The sequence below is a fragment of the Aethalodelphis obliquidens genome, unplaced genomic scaffold (assembly GCF_003676395.1).
Source record: "Aethalodelphis obliquidens isolate GAN/ISIS:26980383/991018 unplaced genomic scaffold, ASM367639v1 scaffold2, whole genome shotgun sequence".
In the NCBI taxonomy this organism is placed as follows: Eukaryota; Metazoa; Chordata; class Mammalia; order Artiodactyla; family Delphinidae; genus Aethalodelphis; species Aethalodelphis obliquidens.
The window spans coordinates 4151523-4173789 of NW_020837946.1; the positions used below are offsets into that span (position 1 = coordinate 4151523).

The following is a 22267-nucleotide window of genomic DNA, read 5'->3' on the forward strand; positions in this document are numbered from 1 at the left end:
GCCTCTGTGGCTGTCACCCACAGCTCCTCTGTGTTTTGTTGGGCCAGCACACAGATATTCATACAACATGACCACCCCTGACCGTGGCTCAGGGATGGAGACCTTGGTGGCTGCACCAGCCAGTCCTTCCTTGAGAGATTCTGAAACTGGGACAGAGGGAGAGTACTTTCTGTCTCCAGTTCTGAACTGTAGTCTCCCAAACTTGTAAGTAGTTGGAGCCTTTGTTCACCAGATGCGCCAAAGAAAGAAGCTTCAGAGAGAAAGAGCGAGAGAATAGAGAGAGAGGAGAACAAAGCAGGATCCAAGAGGAGTACAAGGAAATGGCAAGTTCCTAAAGGCATCGTCTCCCCTGGACACATCCCTGATGCTGGCAGACACCCAGCTTTGTTCCTGCCCTTGTCCCAAGAGGCCCCAGATCCTTCCATCAATGTCCCCTTTGGCTAAACTAGCCAGAAGACTGTTTCTTTAGGTCCCCATAACATAGAGAAACACGTAGAGAAGAGAGAGATTCTCTGTTCCAACAAATTTACTTTGATGCCACCCCATGGAGAATGGAAACCCCAAGGCATCTGTGATGGGCATAAAATATATCACGGATGGGGGCTTCCCTGGTGGCGCAGCGGTTGGGAGTCCGCCTGCCGATTCAGGGAACGCGGGTTCGTTCCCCGGTCTGGGAAGATCCCACATGCCGCGGAGCGGCTGGGTCCGTGAGCCATGGCCGCTGAGCCTGCGCGTCCGGAGCCTGTGCTCCGCAGCGGGAGAGGCCACAACAGTGAGAGGCCAGTGTACCGCAGGAAAAAAAAAAAAAAAAAAGAAGAAAAAAAAAATATATATATATATATCTCACGGATGGGATGCGGCAGCAAGCCTGAAGCAAGGGATACCTACGTTCCCCTCTCTTGCATTCTCAAGTGCTCTGTTTCCTCACCTTCAAAATCCTAACTGTAACTTTATTGGTCCTACATGGACCAGACAGAGCCACGTCAGTAAAGTTTCGTCTTAAAATTTAGAAAAGCACAACACTTGAACATGCTTATTAATAAACAAAAATCACAACATTAGATAAAAGTGTCATCATTCTCCACTGACTGTCCACACTCACCCACTGGACCCTAGAAGCTCAGTCTTAGTTCACCCCAAACACTCCGTTAGCCTAGGAAAGTTTTGGTTTTCAAAAAGTGCTGCCACTTCCTGGAAGTCCTGGTTGTGCTATTCCACCAAGTCCTAAAGAGACAGTCCTGTATGCCAAAATGCTTTTTCAAGGGAAGGCCTATTCAGAATTCTCTGGACTGGGGAGATGTGGGGAGTCACACCAGAATGGGAAAAGGCAGAGCTGATCACCAGAACTTAGCTTTCCCCCAGTCAACTGGTCTACCAGAAGGCAGCCATGAGTGTTCTCATAGAGTATCTAGGACAGTGTTTCTAGATACTAGGGCCAAAGGCCCACCCATATTCTTGAATAACACTTCTACAATCTTGATTATTGACCTTGGAATGGTAAACATTCATTTGACCTCCACTAGTTTGAAATATCTGTACATAAATGAAGAGCAGAAGTTTATATTTGTGTATAAAAACAAGTTTCCTAATAAAGCAAATTAATTTTGTAAATGATTTTTGTAACGGGGTAATTTAGGTCAAAATAAAACCAAATTATTTTTTTTAATTGTGACTGTTCACGTACACATGGTCAGTGGTGCTAATGATAAATTATTAGGTTTAATTCAAAGATCTCTATAGCTCAATTCTATGCTATCCTAATTTGCATTATTATTTTAGGTTAGCTCAGATAATATTATATTTCTTTAAAGAAAATTTGTTAAGCTGTCATTGGTTAATTGAGGCCTAATCGATATGAATTACTGGAATTTTACAGTAATGATCAAAATGGGCTATGGTTACACTTTCTCCTTTTGACTTCATTTATGTCTCCTTAGCGGGAAGGAACTGTCTTCACACCACTGGCTTCATCACCTCTTAAGTGAGGATGGGAAGTAAAGTGAGTCTCTGATGCCCTTGTCCTAACTGTATGTTTTAAACGGATTTGAGTCCTGGAATCATGACCAAAATGCTCTTCTGCTTTCTCTTCTCTAGCAACAGTTAGATATCCCCATACCGAAGTATTTTCTGAAGGAGAGGTTGGAAGTAATAAAAGGAAGAGAGAAAATCCTTGCTCAACTATTAGCCGACAGTGGATTAGGCATAACTGAAGAGGTTCGTATATCATTTTAACAAACATTATTCCATAATCTGTAAAACCTCCTTTTCTGCCGTTCCTAATTGTGCGACAAACAAGAAGACCATTTTCGATGCGGGGAGCGTGGCACCCTTCCTCCCATGTTATTCAGTCACTAAGGAGTTGCATAACCTTTGGGTGTGTTTTTGACCAGTCGTAACCATTCTTTTTTTAAGATCAAAACATAGTACTTCGTTGGTTAAATCAGCATCTCTAAGACTGAGTAGATTATTGACTCAGTTTACTGGTTCATCTCAAAGTCACCCAGCCTACAGTCAGAAGCAGAATGTCGTTCATATAAAATAATTAAGTGCTGAGATAGCTAGGAGCTAAAAAATTATGACACTCTCTGAAAATGCCGATTGACCTCTTGTAACTTCAAGCTGAGTGGCACTTAGATCACCTCAAATGGACTGTCTCTGGGGAAAGCGGGGGAAACCCTTAGAGACTCCCCTGGAAAGTCAAGGGCAGAACCCAGTGGGTGTTCTGGCCCCATCCCTCCTATATCCCCAGTATGTGCGCGGCTGCCCCCTTCCCGGTTTCCGCAGCTGTCTTCGCTCCGACCCTCACTGCCTTCTCGTGGATTCTGTGGTCATCTCCGTTCAGCCTTCTGGTGGGCAGCCCTTTCCACAGGGCACTGCCAGATGAACCTGATCAACCCCTCACTGCCGGCAAAACAGTGCCTCCCGCCTCTGGCTGGTCTTCACGGCCCAGGCATTAAGGCGGCAGGTGAGCATCACACAGGGACAGTTCAGAGTGGCCGGGGCACTGTTAGCAGCTATGCTGAGACTGCGTGCAGCCTGGGTGCACAGGGCAAACCGACACCTGTGGTCTTGGGGCAGGTAGGCCCCGTGGGGTACTGCCAGCCTGGGCCGTGGTGTGAAGGAAGATTCCAGGTGCACCCAGGATGGCAGGGGGCAGGGAAAAGCGTGTGCCCTGTCCGCCTGCCAAGGGACCTGAAGTGCATGCACTGGATCAGCAGACACACCACGCCCCGAGCTGTCTGTCCTTTAGCACAGGCAGCGTCTCGCCGCAGCGAGGGTTTGGTCTCCTCGCTGTATCCCTGTCAATGTGATGCTAATTCTGCAGAGCCCAAGGTGGCCCAGCATCCCCGGAGAAACCTTTCTTGACCCACCTCACTCACGACCGCCCCTCCTTCCTGTGCCCCTTCTCCAAACGACCGGCCCCCCTTCTACATTCTACGTTCCTTGAAGTGGATTCCTGGGAATCTGGCCTGGGGGTTGTCCAGCCGTTCCTTCACCACAGGCTCCTGGGTCTGTGCCGTCTGTCACCGCATCATCACCAGAACGGAGCCCTCCCTCCCCAGGAATCCACCCCAAAGAGGCCCTGGCCCAAAGCGTTGACAAGCAGTGCAGAATCCGCTGAAGATCTTCTAGGGAAGACAGAGAAGGGAGGTTCCACGGCACACGCTGCAGTCAAACCCAAAGATCTCCTCTCTGCCGTTTCTCCTCCCCACTGTCCCTCCCGGTTTGTGCGGGGTCGGCAGCAGGAAGGTTTCTCTCCTCCCTCACTCCGCATCCAGCCCTGGTGGCTCCTTTCTCCTTGTTAGGTTGAGCCGTTCATCTCTGCTCCAGGCCCTGCTTCAGGGGTGCCTAATGCCCCGCAGAACACGGGGCTTCTGAGCAACACCCAGGCATCTGTGTGACCTTCCCATGCCCTTCAGTGTCTCACTGGACCCCTGCTCTCACCTTAAGCTGCTTATTTCTTGCAGGTATATGCAATGTATACCCCAAGAAGGATTTTGATAAGGGAAAATGACTGCCCACTGCTATAGTGGTCATGCAGAATATTTCACTGATGTTCAAAAACTCCTTGTCGGACTGAGTAGATGACACAAAATCCCTCACTAGTATCCCGTAAAAGCTGAAATTATTTTTAGAATGGCAGTATGGAACCTAAAGGAAATAGACAATAATAACTAACGTTTGCCGGGCACCTGCTCTGGGCTTAAGGGTTTTTACATACATCAGCTGCTTTAATGGCAGCATAATATTCATTTTACCCTCACGTGCAAAACGCATTATCGAAAAGGAGTGCTCACTGCAAATTCGAAGCAGCGAGATCCCTCAAAACCAAACCCTGAGCAATTGTTGTCTGAAAGAGCTTCCTCCCGTAAGGCTCTAGGTGTCCCCATGCTGGGGGCAGTGGGTGCTTTCGTGGAAAGAGCGTGGCCGTCTCGGTTCCAGTGGGCCCCACCCCTGACTAACCGTGGGAACTTGCGTAAATTATTTTACTGTTTCCACCCTCGGTCTTCTTAAGTGGTCACAGTAATACCTGTCTTGGCCTTTGCTCTGTGAACTGGATGAGAACGCATGTGAAAAGCATCTGGCATCTGTAGGTCCTCAGTAAATGTCCCGTTTCTCCCCTACTTGCCCCTTTCTCTGCACCGTCCCCTGTTGCACAGAGAAATGACCGGACCATCCCGGGAAACTTTGGTCCAGGGGATGAATTGGAGCACCTCTACCTGGTCCCACAGTGTCTTGCCCTGGACCCTGATGGAGTGGCCATTGCTGTCCTCTGAGGCCTGGAAAAAGACTCAGCCCATGATTGAGTGTTTTTCGAATTCGAAAGGCCTCTCCCTTCTGCCTCTATCCACGCAGGAGGCTTGGGTGAAGCTAGGCCAGGCCCACAGCTTATCCCTCCTTCCAGGGACAACGCCTGAGCTCATGCAGGACCCAGGATGCCCCCAGCAGCCTTGCTCTTGTCCCTCTCCTCAGAAGACAGCACCGTGCCTCACCGGACCTTACCAAAACACACCCCACTTGAGATCTCCAAAGACAATATCCTATTGCATGAGCCTGATTTTCTCAGTCTTGATAGTAACTATCACATTCAGATGTTTTAAAGTGCAAGTGTGCAGGTACTGGCACATATTTCCCATATAAAGGTTTTTTTATTAATTAATTTTTATTGGAGTATAGTTGCTTTACAATGTTGTGTTAGCCCCTACTGTACAGCAAAATGAATCAGCCATGCATGCACATCTAACCCCTCCCTTTTGGACTTCCCTCCCATTTAGGTCACCACAGAGCATTAAGTAGAGTTCCCTGTGCTGTACAGTATGTTCTCATTAGTTACCTATTTTATGTAGAGTATCAATAGTGTATATATGTCAACCCCAATCTCCCAATTCCTCCCACCCCCCCCCTTTTCCCCCTTGGTATCCATACATTTGTTCTGTGTCTGTGTCTCTATTTCTGCTCTGCCAATTAGGTCATCTATACCATTTTTCTAGATTCCACATATATGTGTTAATATATGATAAAGTTAAATAGATACCCCTAAAGTGATTTTAATATTAGTCATATTCACTACATCATCCTGTAATTGATATTAAAGTCAGCATTTGACTTCATCTATATTTCACATTTCAAATTCTCATAGTAGATATGTTTTGAATTTGTACATTTCTACTATTAAGTTAATGAACAGTGACAGCAATTTCAAGTTTATTTCAATCCATTTTATTGGCATTCCTCGTATAATTTGCTACCAACCTAAAACCTTGTGGAGCTAATTAGTATTTTGTTCAAAACGGTAGAGGAGAGCTTAAGGGTCCTCAAGTATGGGCCCATGGCGTGAATGAGGCATAGTATCAAAATATATGTGTTCACGGGAAAAAATGATTCATATCGAATGGCTATCATGCTCTCTATCAGCAGTTTGGAGACTCTCAGCAGGGTGGTGTTAGAAGTTAGCATGTGATGTTTCTGGAATCAGCTGACGTCATGAACATGTTTAAACATTGATTTATCTTAAATGTTTTTGCAGAAATACCCTGTAAAGCCTATCCCCCTAGAAGAGGCTGTTAAATTAATCCAGGTCGCCGAGAGGGCGCGGCAAGGGCGCCTAAGAGCCATGTTCATGAAGCAGATCTATCTTCAAGAATTCAGAGCAATGCAAGCCAGGCTACTGGGCGAGAGAGTGGCCGACGTGGGGACTGCTGCACTGTGTATCCAGAAGGTGTGAACGGGGCGCTTTTGGACTCGGGGGCGAGGTGTCTTGACACAGCTGGAGATGCAGACCAGGGGCGGGGGGTGAGCTCTGAAACTCCAAATCCCCACATCCTACCTTTAGTAGGACTGGCCTAAATTCCAGAAGGACTGATTTTCTTACCCTGGGGAAACTGTTAAGCAAACTTCGTTATATTTTTTTAAATTTTGTTATAAATAGGTGTGAAACTCAGGCATTTTGTTGAAATATTTTTAAAGATCCCCGATAACTGTTGGAAAGAATGTTGCTATATAAGTCCTCACTGAATTTTTAAAAAGACATTTACACGCAGACGTGGTAGTTATAGAAGGGGAGCGGGTTAACACCTGGGAGCTTGCAGAAGCGTGTGCCGTTTGCGGAAGCTCCAGTGACCACCACTAATAACCAGAACACAGGTGGTCCTTTCAGAAGGGGCCCTTGAAGTTTCCTTCCCTTTGTCAGATGACCACCCTCGAGTTATACCCCATCTTTTTTCAAATTGTGACTGAGGTGGCTCATGGGAAAATGCAGAAGATGGCAACGTGACACAAGTTAGAATTAGGTTGGGGAGAAAGTAAGTACAAGGACATAAAACAGAGCCAGAAGATCAGGAATCTTGTCCCTAATTGTGTTTGAATGGGAGTGGTGGGGATGCTGGGGAGAGACAGAGAGACTATTTTCTATCAAGGTTCTGTGGGGATATAAGGTTTTTCAATATTTATTTTATTGAAGTATAGTTGATTTACAATGTTGTGTTAATTTCTGCTATACAGAAAAGTGATTCAGTTATACATATATATATTCTTTTTCATATTCTTTTCCATTATGGCTTATCTCAGGATATTGCATATAGTTTCCTGTGTTCTACAGTAGGACCTTGCTGTTTATCCATTCTGTACATAATAGTTTGCATCTGCTCATCCCCAAACCATCCCCACCCCCACCCCAAGCCTTGGCAACCAGAAGTCTGTTCTCTATGGGATATAAAGTTTTCAATGAGCATCTGAGTCCAAAGCTTGAGTTGTACGATTCTTGGGTGTTACTGTGTTATATGCCTCCATGTTACAGTGGAAATTTTTCTGTTAAAACTCTGAAGTACCACCCTTAGGTTTAGCCCCTCACTTCGCAATCTGGAAGTTTCTCTTGAAGAAATACAGGTAGAGGAACCTCACTAACAAAAGCTATAGGCTATTTGCTCCCCAGCTTTATTGAGATATATTTGACATATAACGTTGTGTAACTTTAAGAGTAGGACATCGTGATTTGATATCTGTGTGTATTTCAAAATGATTGCCACAGTAAGGTTACTTAACACGTCCATCACCTCACATAATTGCCATTTTTTCTTGTAGTGACAGCATTTGAGGGCAACTCGCTTCGCGATTTGCAAGTATAAAATACAGTGTCGTTAACTATAGTCACCATGCTGTACATTTTACCCCAGAATTTATTCATTTTATAACTGGACGTTTGTGTCCTTTGACCACCTTCACCCATTTCCCTCCTCCACCCAGCCCCTGGCAGCCACCGAAGCTACTCTCTATTTCTATACATTTGCTATGTTTAGATTCCATATGTTTGTGAAGCGCAAAGTATTTGTCTTTCTCCCTGTGACTTATTTCTCTTGCCCACGAAATGCATACACGTTGTCGCAGATGGCAGGATTTCCTTCTTTTCGTAGCTGAATAATACTTCACTGTATGTGGGCATCACATTTTCTTGATACATTCATCCATCAGCAGACAGGGTGTTTCCATATCTTGGCTGTTGTGAATAATACTGCAGTGAACATGAGGGTACATGTATCTTTTCAAATTAGTGTTTTCCTTTTCTTCAGATAAACACGCAGGAGTGGAATTTATGGATCATACGGTAGTTCTGTTTTTAATTTTTTGAGGAACCTGCATCCTGTTTTCCATAGTGGATCCACCCAGTTACATTCCCACCAACAGTATGGGAAGGTTCCCTTTTTTCTCCACGTCCTCGCTGACACTTGTTATCTCTTGTCTTTTAGATAATAGCCATCCTAACAGGTGTGAGGCTGTTGCTGGGTCAGCAGTGGACCCTCCAGTTGCTCCCAGGGACAAGGGTGGGTCCTGTCTTGTCCCTGGGTGGACAGAACTGCCTCTAGTACCCCTTGTTCAATAGGGAGGCCCTGGACAAGAGTCCTCATCAGGGTCCACCGTTGGGTCCTGGGAGAGTAGACAATGGTTTAGGCCACTTCTGTGATTCATACTTTCTTTAAAATTTTTGCTTGTGATCACAAAAGAAAAAATACTCCATCAACACACACAGGTGCACAACCTTGACCGCATAATCATTACATCATTTGGGATGTGGAGGTTACATGGGAGAAACAGTATGACCATGTTTTCTTTATTTTTTATGTATTAAACACGTAACCATTTATTTATTTTTAGGTTTGGCGAGGTTTCCATCAGTGCAAGAGAACTGAAAGAGAGAGAGAAGAGGAGATGATATTCCTGGGTATGGTAAGTTTTCTTATAGACAAATAAGCATCTGGTTTTCTTAAAGACAGTAGAATCTGTAAGACTTGTGTCTTCCTTAGAGAGTTTTTGAGAGAAGAAAGGAAAGCAAAATACATGACTGGTGACTTAAGAGAATGGAATCGCCTGTATTATCTAGAAGCCTGCCCCAGGTGATCCAGAGACAGCAAGGTCTTGTCTGTTTACACGTCTGCCGGAATACACGGGCTGCTCCAAAGGTGGGACAAGCTGTGAGCTGCCCACCGATATCAGCCGTGCCCTGCACTTTGTTAATATATGTTCGTATTCATGGTCCTGAGAACGGGTTTGCCCTGATACAGCCGCCTTCTTTTGGGTGATCTCCATGGTGATTACTGAATCAGAGTTGAAAGGGTATAGTACTCGGTTACGGCCACAGACTTAGCAGCTGCAACAACACACGTCTGTTACCTCGGTTTCTGTGGGTCAGGAGTCTGGGCTTGACTGAGTCTTCTGCCTAGAGGCTCGCAGGCTGCAGTCAAGGTGTCGGCTGGGGATGGGGTCTCATTCTGAGGCTCAGCTGGGGAAGGATCTGCTTCCACGGTTGTGTGGTTGTGGGCCGGATTCAGTTCCTGATGGGCTGCCAGATTGAACGCCTCCGTTTTTTTGCCAGTTGTTAGCTGGAGGTGACCCCCAGCCCCTTGCCAAGTGGGCTTTCCACGTGGCAACTTGCTTCATCAGAGCTGGGGGGTGGGGAGCTGCTTACAATCCCACGCAAATGATACGCATCACCTTTGTCCTGTTCTGCTGGTTATCAGCAAGTCATAGGGTCCACCCCGTGGTTTTTAAGACAAAAGTGATGAAAGTTATAGAGCAATACCCTGAATGTGGGACCAAATGCTGTTTTTTCTATTTACAGTAATATCACTGATAAGATCTTCTAATTTACTTTAAATCCTAAGACCTCAGAAAAGAAAATTTAGATAGTCACGTTTCCGGTTGATCCCAGAACTCACTCTTTGCTCTTGCATCACTTTTTTTTTTTTTTTTTTTTTTTTTGCGGTACGCGGGCCTCTCACTGCTGTGGCCTCTCCGGTTGCGGAGCACAGGCTCCGGACGCGCAAGCTCAGCGGCCATGGCTCACGGGCCCAGCCGCTCCGTGGCACGTGGGATCCTCCCGGACCGGGGCACGAACCTGCGTCCCCTGCACCGGCAGGCAGACTCTCAACCACTGTGCCACCAGGGAAGCCCTCTTGCATCACTTTTATAATGGCCTGTTCTAAGCGACAGACGACGTGGTTTTAGAATAGCACATATTCTCCTCCGGCCCCGCATCCTGACCGCTCCACGTGCACTTCAGCCTCTGTGCTTCACCTCTGTTGTCAGCACAGAATGGAAAACGAGAATTATTTTGTTTTAGGAAGGGATTCACCTCCGTGGTGCAGACACCTGGAAGAGCATCTTTCCCTGGTGAAGGGGCGTACGCTCACTGCACCTGTGTGCGGTACCGCAGTTGTGACGTCCAGGCTTTATTATCTTAAAAAACATGGTGACTCATATCAGAGTGGCATATATGATTCAAGAAATACCCTGATTTCACCACCTGCATTCTTGATTTCTTTTTGATCTTTGAGTTTCAAAAATAAGTCAACATTAATTTTTGGAATTGAAAACCCCTAGGATCCCAGCCCATCTTTTATTTCTTGGTTGTTGAGGTGCCATGATGAATCAAATGGGTGAGTCCTTGTCAGTTTCTAAGGATCTTTATGATTTCAGAACTGTGCTGGGTGCAATATTATTCAGCCATAAAAAGAGGGAAATCTTGACACATGCTACAGCATGGATGAACTTTGAGGACATTATGCTAAGTGAGACAAGCCAGTCACAAAAAGACACATGCTGTATGATTCCATCTTTATGAGGCATCTAAAGTTGTCAGACTCATAGAGTCAGGAAGTAGAAGGTTGCCAGGAGCTCAGGGAGGGGCAATGAAGAGTAGTTCAATGGGTATAAAGTTTCAGTTTGAAAAAAAAAAAAAGTTCTCCAGATCTGTTGTACAACAATGTGAATATACTCAACACTACTGAATGGTATACTTACAAATGGCTAAGATGATCAATTTTATGTTATGTGGTTTTCACCACAATTTAAAAATTGTTTTTAGTTCACTGAACACGGAAATGTATATTGAGATGGTTCTATAGGAATCATCACTATTCACTAATGACCAAAACATACAAGTTAAAAATTAAATGAGATACTGTATTTCATTCAATCTAAGATGTTGTTCATTATAAGATACATCATGATTGAAAATGAAAGAAAATGTTTGAGCAAATAAACCAAAACATATCCCTGATCATAATATACAGCCATCCCGGTATATTTAACATTTCAGGTATGTTAAACCATGAAAAATATGTATGTTAGAACTGATGATAGAAGGCAATTTGTATCTGTCTTATTGGGGGGAAAAAGTTTTTTCAAGTTATATTGGAAAAATCAATATCGTTAAAATAACCACACTACCCAAGGCAATCTATAGATTCAGTGCAATCCCTATCAAATTACCAATGGCATTTTTCACAGAACTAGAACAAAATTTTTTTGAATTTATATGGAAACACAAAAGACCTCGAAGAGCCAAAGCAATCTTGAGAAAGAAAAACGGAGCTGGAGGAATCAGACATCCTGACTTCAGACTATACTACAAAGCTACAGTAATCAAAACAATATGGTCCTCACACAAAAACAGACACATAGATCAATGGAACAGTATAGAAAGCCAAGAAATAAACCCATGCACCTTGGTTCAATTAATCTATGACAAAGGAGGCAAGAATATACAATGGAGAAAAGACAGTCTCTTCAATAAGTGGTGCTGGGAAAACTGGACAGCTCCATGAAAAAGCATGAAATTAGAACACTACCTAACACCATACACAAACATAAACTCAAAATGGATTAAAGACCTAAATGTAAGATCAAGTTATAATTATTGACAGGAGTGTGATGAGATGCCTATTCTCATACACGGTGAGTTAAACTGATTCAGCTTTTCTGAAAGAGGCAACACAATCATTAAAAGATATCCTTCCACCTGAGTTCTAGTTCTAGCTTAAGGAAATCATCAGAAATAAAGGTTTATGTGCATAGACATTTCCTACAGTGTTGTTTTAAATAATGAAAAATTGGAAATACACAATCCTAGCGTTCTAGAGTAGGGATGGATTTAAATGATTTATGGTGGACCTACCTTAAATTAGTGATAGAACACCATTAAAAAAATATGTTTATGACTCATTTTTGATGTGAAAATGCTCAGAGTGAAAATACAGGATTTGGAATTGTACATATAATAGGATTTCAACTAAATAGATACCCACATACATACACATACAAAGGAAAGAATGTTTATATCGTGTTCCTTTTTTCATGTCAGAACTCTGGAAGTTTTTTGTTTTAATTGTATTTTCCAAAATGTTTAAATTTTACTGCATTAACTGGAAAAAAAAAGGCACACATTTAAAAATAAAAGCAAACAGCCATAGAATACTATCAATTTTTTCTATTCAGATCTCCAAATTGTTTGGTGTATGTACATAGGTGGACAGTTTATGATACAAAATTGTTCCTCTGTTCTACCCGTTAGAGACACAGAAATATGAGATGTAATGATAAAAACAATGGTTATCTCCAATTTTCTACTTTAAAAATTAAACTTGCGGTCAGAAGATTCAATCTAAGATGATCTAAGTTTAACATGAAATTTTATGTAAGCAGCAGTTTGACTCAACCACTTCCATTTAATTTAATTCAGCCGACATTTACTGAATATGATGCGTAACAGGCCAGAAACTTAGGGAATGGCCAAATGCTATTTTTTTAACCTAAAGTTTTAATGGCTTACATTGATACCACATAAAGATAGAGTAACATATTTTTTACTGTAATTTTCCTGTTTTACTTTGTCATTTGTATATGCTCAACTCAAATAAAGGAAGTCTGTTTTAATTTTTCAGCAGTACAGAGTTTGGATAGTAAATAGGACAGCTTGTCTGTTTTGTATTAAATGCGACTTTCTCCAGTTTGCTTTTTTTCCAAGCATGTCTTCTCTTGGTATTACATGTTCTATGAAATTTTACACCATTGAGAAATACATGCATTCAGTTTTTAAAAGAATGGCATCTTCTGTTTGCTGGCTGATAACCATAAAATCCATTACCCCAAATCCTGGGAATGTTTTCAATTAAATACATTTTCCACTATATCACTAATTAAGATAGTGTCTACTCATTTTAAAATTTCATTTTTCCATTATTTTACTTTGTTACATCATATCAGTGTATAAACCATTGACTTCTCTGATCAGAACAGTATTTGTATCTTTGTGGGAAGCTTGGCCTATTTCCAGGGGTGAGTATTTAGTAACTGAAATGAGAATTAGAGCAAACGACATAATTATGTCCTCAGTTCCTGACTAAATGTTGCCTTTACCATTGTCATATAAATTATTTTTTGATGTTGCCATTTTAAATATTTATATTCTAAAATCTACAAAGGAAAATAAATAGCACTCTAAAAATTCATGTGCAGTTATTTTAATTGGCAGAGCCAATGGAGTGGATGAAGGAGGACACTTAATGAATGTAATACATTTCATTCTGTGGGTCCCTTTGAAATAATGTGTCCTACAGCCAAGACCATGGTGTATTTTATGTTACCCTGAAGCTATCAATGTTTACATTATAATAAAGAACACTAGGGGACACTTATTAAACACGAAGAACTGTCACTTTGAAATGCATCAGCTAAATCCTCAAAACACCATAACACCCTGCTCACTTTCAAATTCTAACATGAAACAGGCTACATTATAGATTATTTTTCGGTCAATAAATTAGACTCATTTCTTATTAACAAATAACCCCAGGTAGGAGCTTGGGCACCCAATGGATGCTCCTGAAAGGCGGCTCTCTCCTGAGGCTCCCCTTGGTCCGGGGCCCTCAGGGGCTCCTCTTTGGGAACTGCTGTCAAAGCCAAAATGAGCGAAGAATCAAAATGAAACCGTCTTTATGATCACACTTCGATTTCAGCCCCAAACCATGGCGTCCGGCTTGGTCCTGTGCATTATTCATTATATTTGGCACCAGATGACCTTTGGTTGTTTCTAGAAATAAATGTATTAAAAACCAGATTTGCCATGATTTATGAGGTTTTGTTTTGCTTTGCTTTGGTTTTATTTTACTTTTTAAATACAAAAAAAAGCTGTTTCCCTAAGTGTCTGGGGACGACAGCATCTTAGAAATGAGTGCGCGTCTCCCCTTGGCCTTTGAAGGGTTGGCCTGCCAGGTGGATGGAGTGGCAGGTGTCTGGGGCGGCCCCTCTACCACGTGGGTCGCAGGGGGACACTTTGAGCCACTCACTCACCCTCCCCCTGGGCCTCAGTTTCTCCTTCTGTAAGGGCAGGATAGTGTCACCTGTTTCACAGAGCTGTTAGAAGGGCTTCCGGACCCGGCCTAGAGCTTAGACGGGTTGCCTTCAAGGAATGGTGGCTGATTGTTCATCGTCTTGGAAAATCACATTACGTTATCCCGATAACTGAATGATTTTGTACAAAGGAAAACTATCACGGTACATCACAACCTTTCTATGTAACAAAACAAAATATTTCAAAATAAGTTGTTGCCTAACACATGCAGGCCACTGATTTCAAAATATAAACTGACTTGGCCCTTGTTATTTGCTGCTCGTGTTACCGACCAGGATTCTCAGCCTCCTTAATCAATAGAAATTGATAAGAGGCCCAAAGAAATTCAGGCGAGGCGTTACTGGGGCCCCTGCTGCAGCTGCAGGGGGCAAACACAAGTAGCGGTGCCCTTGCTCACTCCCTGAGTGCAGGCGAGCCGGTTCCTTGTAGGAGGTGAGGGTAGGGGTGTGTCCAGGGGTTGGGCTGGAGGTCTAGCGTAGGTGTTCTGCCCGCCCCTTTGGTGGTGGTGTGCTGGGGGCATGCGCAGTACCCTGCTTTTGCTCCCGGCTCCTCAGAAGTGGCAGTTGGGTTTTTGGTCCTTATGTATCTGGTTGTTCATGATTCGCCCCAACTGTGCATGCACGCAGTTATTTTTAGTCCCTTATAGTCCCTTTCTTTGCTTTTTGTTGCTGGAGGAGACGTTTGTCCAGGTGCAAGCACTGCAGCAAAGGGTCCCAGGTCCCAGCCTGTCTCACTTAGATTTATGAACCTGAAATTAGTCTATTAAAAGTACAATCTGGAAAAGCAGTGCCATTGGAACAGCCCAGCAGGGTCCGAGCCTCACCCAGCTGCAGAGGGAGGATTCGGAGATCCCTAGGGCAGCGGGTACTGCCCACGACGTACACTGTGTGTGTTGCACCAGGAAAATGTTTGCAAACCAGGAAAAGCAGTGATCCTGATACAGGCATGCATGAAAGGCTCTTAGGTTGAGCAAGGGAATCAGAGCCCGAGGAGGACACCCTGAATGATTTCTGTGATTCAAAAGTCCACCTCAAGATGCTTTGGGAAAAAAAGAAAACTCACCGTTTTCTTTTCTGTTAAATGAGATCTTACAGTCTAGTTAACTGGGAACCTTTAGTTTGATTGTAAGTATTTTTTATTGAAGTATAATTGTCATGCAGGATCATATTAGTTTCAGGTATATATCATAGTGATTTGACGTTTATGTACATTTTGAAATGGTCAGCCCACAAAGTTATTACAATATTATTGACTACATCCCCTAAGCTGTGCGTTTCACTCCTGTGACTTATTTATTTTATAACTGGAAGTTTGTTTCTCTTAATCCGTTTCACCTACTTCTCCTGGCCTCCACCCCCCCCTCCCCCGCCCAGTCCCCTCTCCCCTCTGGCAACCACTTTGTTCTCTGTAGCAATGAGTCTGTTTCGGTTTTGGTTTGATGTCCATGTGTATTGATTTTTAGATTCCACATATAAGTGAAATCATATGGTATTTGTGTTTCTCTGTCTGACTTATTTCACTTAGCATAACACCCTCCAGGCCCATCCATGTTGCCACAAATGGCAAGATTTCATTCTTTTTTATGGCTGAGTAATATTCCTGTGTGTGTGTGTGTGTGTGTGTGTGTGTTGTGTATTATATATATATTCATTTATTCATCTTCTTTATTCATTCATCTATGGATGGACACTTAGGTTGCTTCCATATGTCAGCTATCATAAATAATGCTTCAGTGAACATGTATCTTTTCAAGTGAGTGTTTTTGTTTTCTTCAGATAAATACCCAGAAGTGGGATTGCTGGATTGTATGGTAGTTCTATTTTTAATTTTTTGAGGAATCTACACACTGTTTTCCATAGTGGCTGCACCAGTTTACATTCCAGCAGTGTAAAAGTGTTCCCTTTTCTCCATATCCTCACCAACACCTGTTATTTTTTTTTTTGGCTTTTTGATAATCGCCAGTCTGACAAGTGTGAGGTGGTGTCTCATTGTGGTTTTGATTTTCATTTCCCTGACGATTAGTGATGTTGAGCATCTTTTCATGTGTCTCTGTTGGCCGTCTGTATGTCTTCTTTGGAAAAAGTCCTGTTTATGTCATCTGCTCATTTTTTAATTGGGCTGTTTGTTTTTTGACATTAAATTGTGTAAGTTCTTTATATATTTTGAATATTAACCCTTTATCAGATACATAAGTTGCAAGTATTTTCTCCCATGCAGTAGGTGGCCTTTTAGTTCTGTTGATAGTTTCCTTTGCTGTGCAAAAGCATGTAGTCCCATTTGTTTATTTTTGCTTTTGTTGCCCTTGCCTGCAGAGAGAAGTCCAAAATAATATTCAGATTGATGTCAAAGAGTTTACTGCCTTATGTTTTCTTCTAGGAGTTTTATGGTTTCAGGCCTTACATTAAAGTCTTTAATACATTTTTAATTTATTCTTTTTTTTAAAACTGTTTATTTTTTTTTTTTAATTTTTTTATCTTTTTGGCTGTGTTGGTTCTTCGTTGCTGTGCACAGGCTTTCTCTAGTTGCGGCAAGCAGGGGCTGCTCTTCATTGCAGTGCGCGGGCTTCTCACTGCGGTGGCTTCTCTTGTTGTGGAGCACGGGCTCTAGGTGTGCCCGCTTCAGTAGTTGTGGCACACAGGTTTAGTTGCTCTGTGGCATGTGGGATCTTCCTGGACCGAACCCATGTCCCCTGCATTGGCAGGCAGATTCTTAACCACTGCACCACCAGGGAAGTCCCTAATTTATTCTTGTATATGATGTGAGATAGGGGTCCAGTTTCACTTTTTTGCATGTAGCTGTCCAGTTTTCCCACCACCATTTGTTGAAGAGACTGTCTTTTCTCCATTGTATGTTTGTGCCTCCTTTGTCGTAGATTAACTGACCATGTGTGCATGGGTTTATTTCTGGGAAGTATTTATTGTTATTCTTATTCTGCTTTATTCTTGCCCTGGGTCCCCAGGTCGTCAGAAACTCAATGAGCAAAACAATCCTCTTCCTTTAGTCACCTGATCCCAGGATTCTTTTATCCCTACTCTAGGGCAGGACATTTGCCCTTATTTATCTCAGATTAGGGCCCATTACAAAGTCCTTTACTGCAGCCTAGTAGAATGGTTAAGGCCAGGAACTCTGGAGCCAGCCTGCCTGGGTTCAGACTCTGATTCCACCATTTACTTGCAGGGTGAACCTGGGTGGTGTCTTGGCTTCCTGGTGCCTCGACTTCCACACATGCAAAATGGAGATGGTGCTAGCACCCAGGCAAAGATGCGTGTTAAGTATTAAAGAAATTGGTGTCTGTAAAGCATTTAAAATAGTGTCTGACACACTGCACCCTGTGAGCCCTAGGTAAGTGTTCACTGCTATTTTTTGAAATGGCTTATAATCGTGGGTTTAAATGCTCACATCACTCATGATTTAAAAATGCTTATTAAATTGTCATTTTTAATCTATTTAAGTTGGCCAAGATCAAAATGGTTAAGGTCACAATGTTGGCAAGGTGTGGGAAAAAGGGCTCTGTCGTACACTGTTGGGGGGAAGAGTAAAGCAATCCTGCAACCTCTTTGCAAGGCAGCTTAGCAATATCCATTAAAATTACAAATGTATATTTTTGAAAAGTGTGATCTATAGTACCCATAAAAACCATTTTCAGACAAACTATTTTAAACCAGAAGAAAACTATCAGTGAAAAGATACAAGAAAGCATATACAGGGTAAGAGCAGAGATTCTGGAGGTACATGCTTCGGGTCAAAGCTCCAGTCTGCCACTTCCTGGCTGTGTGATCCTGGACAAGTTCTTTGACCTCTCTGTGCCTCAGTTTCTGCATATATAAAATGAAGATAGTAATGGTACTCATACATAAGGCTACTTATTATGAGGAACAAATTAGTTAATATTTGTAAACCAGTTAAAATAGTGTCTCGCAAACTTTAAGTGCCATGGAAGTGTTATTTTAAAACATTTTTAAAGAATGTAGGACACAAAAGTAGCAAATTTAGCTCCCACCACTAATCAATTACAGGCTCAACTATACAGTTCTATTCCAGCTCTTAATTAAGCAAATCTTAAAACTACTACAAGTTTCCAGAAAGTAGACTTAACGGACTAGAAATTGCTCTATTTTTAATTGTTTTGCACCCACTTGAAGTTGTGGCATCCTAAAATAAAGATTTACCGTAACTGTAGTATGAGCAGAGGGCAAAAGAAAACCATCAGCGGGCTTCCCTGGTGGTGCAGTGGTTAAGAATCCTCCTGCCAATGCAGGGGACATGGGTTCGATCCCTGGTCCGGGAAGATCCCACATGCCATGGAGCAACTAAGCCCATGCACCACAACTACTGAGCCTGCACTCTAGAGCCGACGAGCCTCAACTACTGAGCCCGCATGCTGCAACTACTGAAGCCCACGGGCCTAGAGCCCATGCTCCACAACAAGAGAAGCCACCGCAATGAGAAGCCCACACACCGCAACGAAGAATAGCCCCCACTTGCCGCAACTAGAGGAAACCCGCCTGCAGCAATGAAGACCCAACACAGCCAAAAATTAAATAAATAAATTTTTAAAAATTAAAAAAGAAAAGAAAACCATCAGCCCTGACTCTCCCCACAACTTTTTTTTACTTCTTCTTGCTGGGTTCTTCTTTCTGAGTAGATGTGTTTATATAAACACAGATATACAAGTATAGATATATTACTGTGAAATGAAATGATGAAACAGAAGAGCTTATTTTTATAAACCAAGGAACTTCCATGCACACGCACCCACATGCACACGATCTTAAAACGGACCAACTGAAGAGCAGTTTACTCCACAGCATGAGGCATTCCACGTGTAAAATTAGCGCAGGAAGCGTGTGGCGCGAGCCCATGGGCTGATGGGGCGGCTCTGAGTGCTCCCTAATGATGACCTGCCGGGGGCTGCGTGGAGCTGATTAATCTCTGCACCGACCACAGCGGTCATTTGTTGGAATAGACCCTCTCCCTTCCCCTCACTGCTCCATCCACGCCTTAAGTGACCACAATACCCCCAAGACCATGAGCTCCTCCAGGAAGTTGCCAGCATTAAATCACTTATTTGCAAGGGGATTTGTGACTGATAAATTGAACAGATTGTCATTTGGACAAATGTCCATTTTATCTTACTAATTGGACCAAGGATTTTTAAAGGCAAAGCCCATCAAACATTAGATAAGCATTTTAAGTTAATGGACCACAGAGTCCTATTTCTCCACAAACCCAGGAGTCATCATCTTATGTCCTATTTTTACAGAAACATCAATTATTAATATGTATATTTTTGCTGACAGAGGACCTTGCTATAAACTTAGGTTTCGTTAACCAGTTCTGGGTCATTAACTGTGGAAAGCTTGTAAATATAATGGTTTATTCACATGGGAAGCCTTCATTAAGATGCATTATTCTACAGCTGATGTATTTCCGTATATAGTATATTATTGTGTTCTCTATTTCCCTTTAATATTCGTAATTTATTTTTCAATGAGTTGCTGTCTATGCGGTGAGTTAACAAATTTGAATGCCATGAACAAAGTTGCTAAACAGGAAAAAGATGTTGTAGCCCAAAGGAAAAGCTACTCATTAACATAAGAATCTACATATATTATAACCTTTAAATTCAAAAGCAACTAGCGAAAGAAGCTACAAATGACCCCAAATGTATTTTTGTCAGAGAAAGTCTATCTCAAGCAACACGCATGAATACACACATATTAACAGCCCAGCGTGGTGTAATAGGAGAAATGCAGACCCGGAGGAATCCAGAAACCTTATTGCCAGCTTCTTCATTCACATAGGATGGCTTGGGAGAGTCATTAAGTGATGGACCTCAGTCCCCATCTGTTCAATGGGATAATCAGGTCCTTACTTCTGTCTCAAAAGATGGATGTAACATCAGTAAAGAAATGTAGAGAAAGAAGGTGTGGGACAGAGTGCCATGCCAATTACAGAAAATCTGATGAGCACTGGGAGACTTCTGTTTCACTCGTAGACCGTGGACGTGTTATGAAGTTGGCTGAACACTGTGTAGAGCTTTGCCAGGACACCAGAGTTGCCGACTCATTAATTCACTTTTAGGGATTCAAAGGGGAAAAGGCCCAGCTCAAATATAGTTTGTATGTGTGAATCTATGAAAAAAATATGCTATGATTTACCATAAGAACAATGTAGTGGGGGGATTTCATATGATTCACTGATAAAAAATCATAATATTAAAGCAAGACTTCAAGACAATTTTACACATTCATCAGAGACAAAGAAATTTGGGTCATTTGTAGCAGAGATGCATTTGAACATCTTCACGAAAACAATGGACTTCAGGGTAGTCATTGGAGAGATCAGATAAAAATCTCTGTGTTAGTTATAAACTTCTATTTCATAACACTAGGAATGTAAGACATTTCCTGAAAAATATGAGAATTGGATACTTCTTTAAATGATTAAATAAAGGGATTTCTTATCTCTTTATTTTGACACCAAGTAGATAATATAAAGTCATGGCTTTGAGCACTTACATCTTGAGTCAATTTAGATCACTGGCTTTTAACATTGTTCTTTAAAATGATTCTCTAATTCTTATTCTAGATCCACGTTCAAAGTCGTTTTAGGGGTTTTTCCCTATCAAGAGTTGTACATTCTCACGTCCTCATTATACTAAACTTAGACAGTTTGCTTAGTTTGTTACACATTCTAATACATATTTTTATCAAGTATTGTATGTGTGATTTTCTTTTCATTTTTTTCCCCCTGGCTTTATATCGTTCAGTGGATGCTGTATTCTGACAGCATCTCAATTGTGGATTCAAGTAGAGAAATCACAAACCAAAACAATGGTCACATTCCCACCAACAGTGCAAGAGGGTTCCCTTTTCTCCACACCCTCTCCAGCATTTGTTGTTTGTAGATTTTCTGATGATGCCCATTCTAACCGGTGTGAGGTGATACCTCATTGTAGTTTTGATTTGCATTTCTCTAATAATTAGTGATGTTGAGCAGCTTTTCATGTGCTTCTTGGCCATCTGTATGTCTTCTTTGGAGAAAAGTCTATTTAGGTCTTCTGCCCCTGTTTTGATTGGGTGGGTTGTTTGTTTTTTTAATATTGAGCTGCATGAGCTGTTTATATATTTTGGAGATTAATCCTTTGTCCATTGATTCGTTTGCAAATATTTTCTCCCATTCTGAGGGTTGTCTTTTTGTCTTGTTTATAGTTTCCTTTGCTGTGCAAAAGCTTATAAGTTTCATTAGGTCCCATTTGTATATTTTTGTTTTTATTTCCATTACTTTAGGAGGTGGGTCAAAAAAGATCTTGCTGTGAATCATGTCAAAGAGTGTTCTTCCTATGTTTTCCTCTAAGAGTTTTATAGTGTCTCGTCTTATATTTAGGTCTTTAATCCATTTTGAGTTTATTTTTGTGTATGGTGTTAGGGAGTGTTCTAATTTCATTCTTTTACATGCAGCTGTCCAATTTTCCCAGCACCACTTGTTGAAGAGACTGTGTTTTCTCCATTGTATATCCTTGCCTCCTTCGTCATAGATTAGTTGACCATAGGTCATAAATCAAGCCTTAGGAAATTGAAATTGTATCTAGCATCTTTTCCAACACAACGCTATGAAATTAGAAATAAATTACAGGGGAAAAAATGTAAAAAACACAAACACATGGAGACTAAACAATACATTACTAAATAACCAAGAGATCACTGAAGAAATCAAAGAGGAAATCAAAAAATACCTAGAGACAAATGACAACAAAAACACAACAATACAAAACCTATGGGATGCAGCAAAAGCAGTTCCAAGACGGAAGTTTATAGCAATACAATCCTACTTTAAGAAACAAGAAAAATCTCAAATAAACAATCTAACCTTACACCTAAAGGAACTAGAGAAAGAAGAACAAACAAAACCCAAAGTTAGTAGAAGAAAAGAAATCATAAAGATCAGAGCAGAAATGAATAGAAACAAAGAAAACAATAGCAAAGATCAATAAAACTAAAAGCTGGTTCTTTGAGAAGATAAACAAAATTGATAAACCATTAGCCAGACTCATCAAGAAAAAAAGGGAGAAGACTCAAA

General features: G+C 41.9%; 1 protein-coding gene across 1 annotated transcript in view; it reads left to right on the top strand.

Moving 5' to 3' along the window:
- DRC11 (dynein regulatory complex subunit 11) overlaps window positions 1–22267 on the top strand; it is a 170223-nt gene that overhangs the window by 11049 nt on the left and 136907 nt on the right. Inside the window, exons 3-5 of the mRNA XM_027117474.1 lie at window positions 2095–2214; window positions 6029–6220; window positions 8650–8721. Coding sequence (XP_026973275.1) covers window positions 2095–2214; window positions 6029–6220; window positions 8650–8721 — 384 coding nt within the window. The remainder of the gene's footprint in view (window positions 1–2094; window positions 2215–6028; window positions 6221–8649; window positions 8722–22267) is intronic.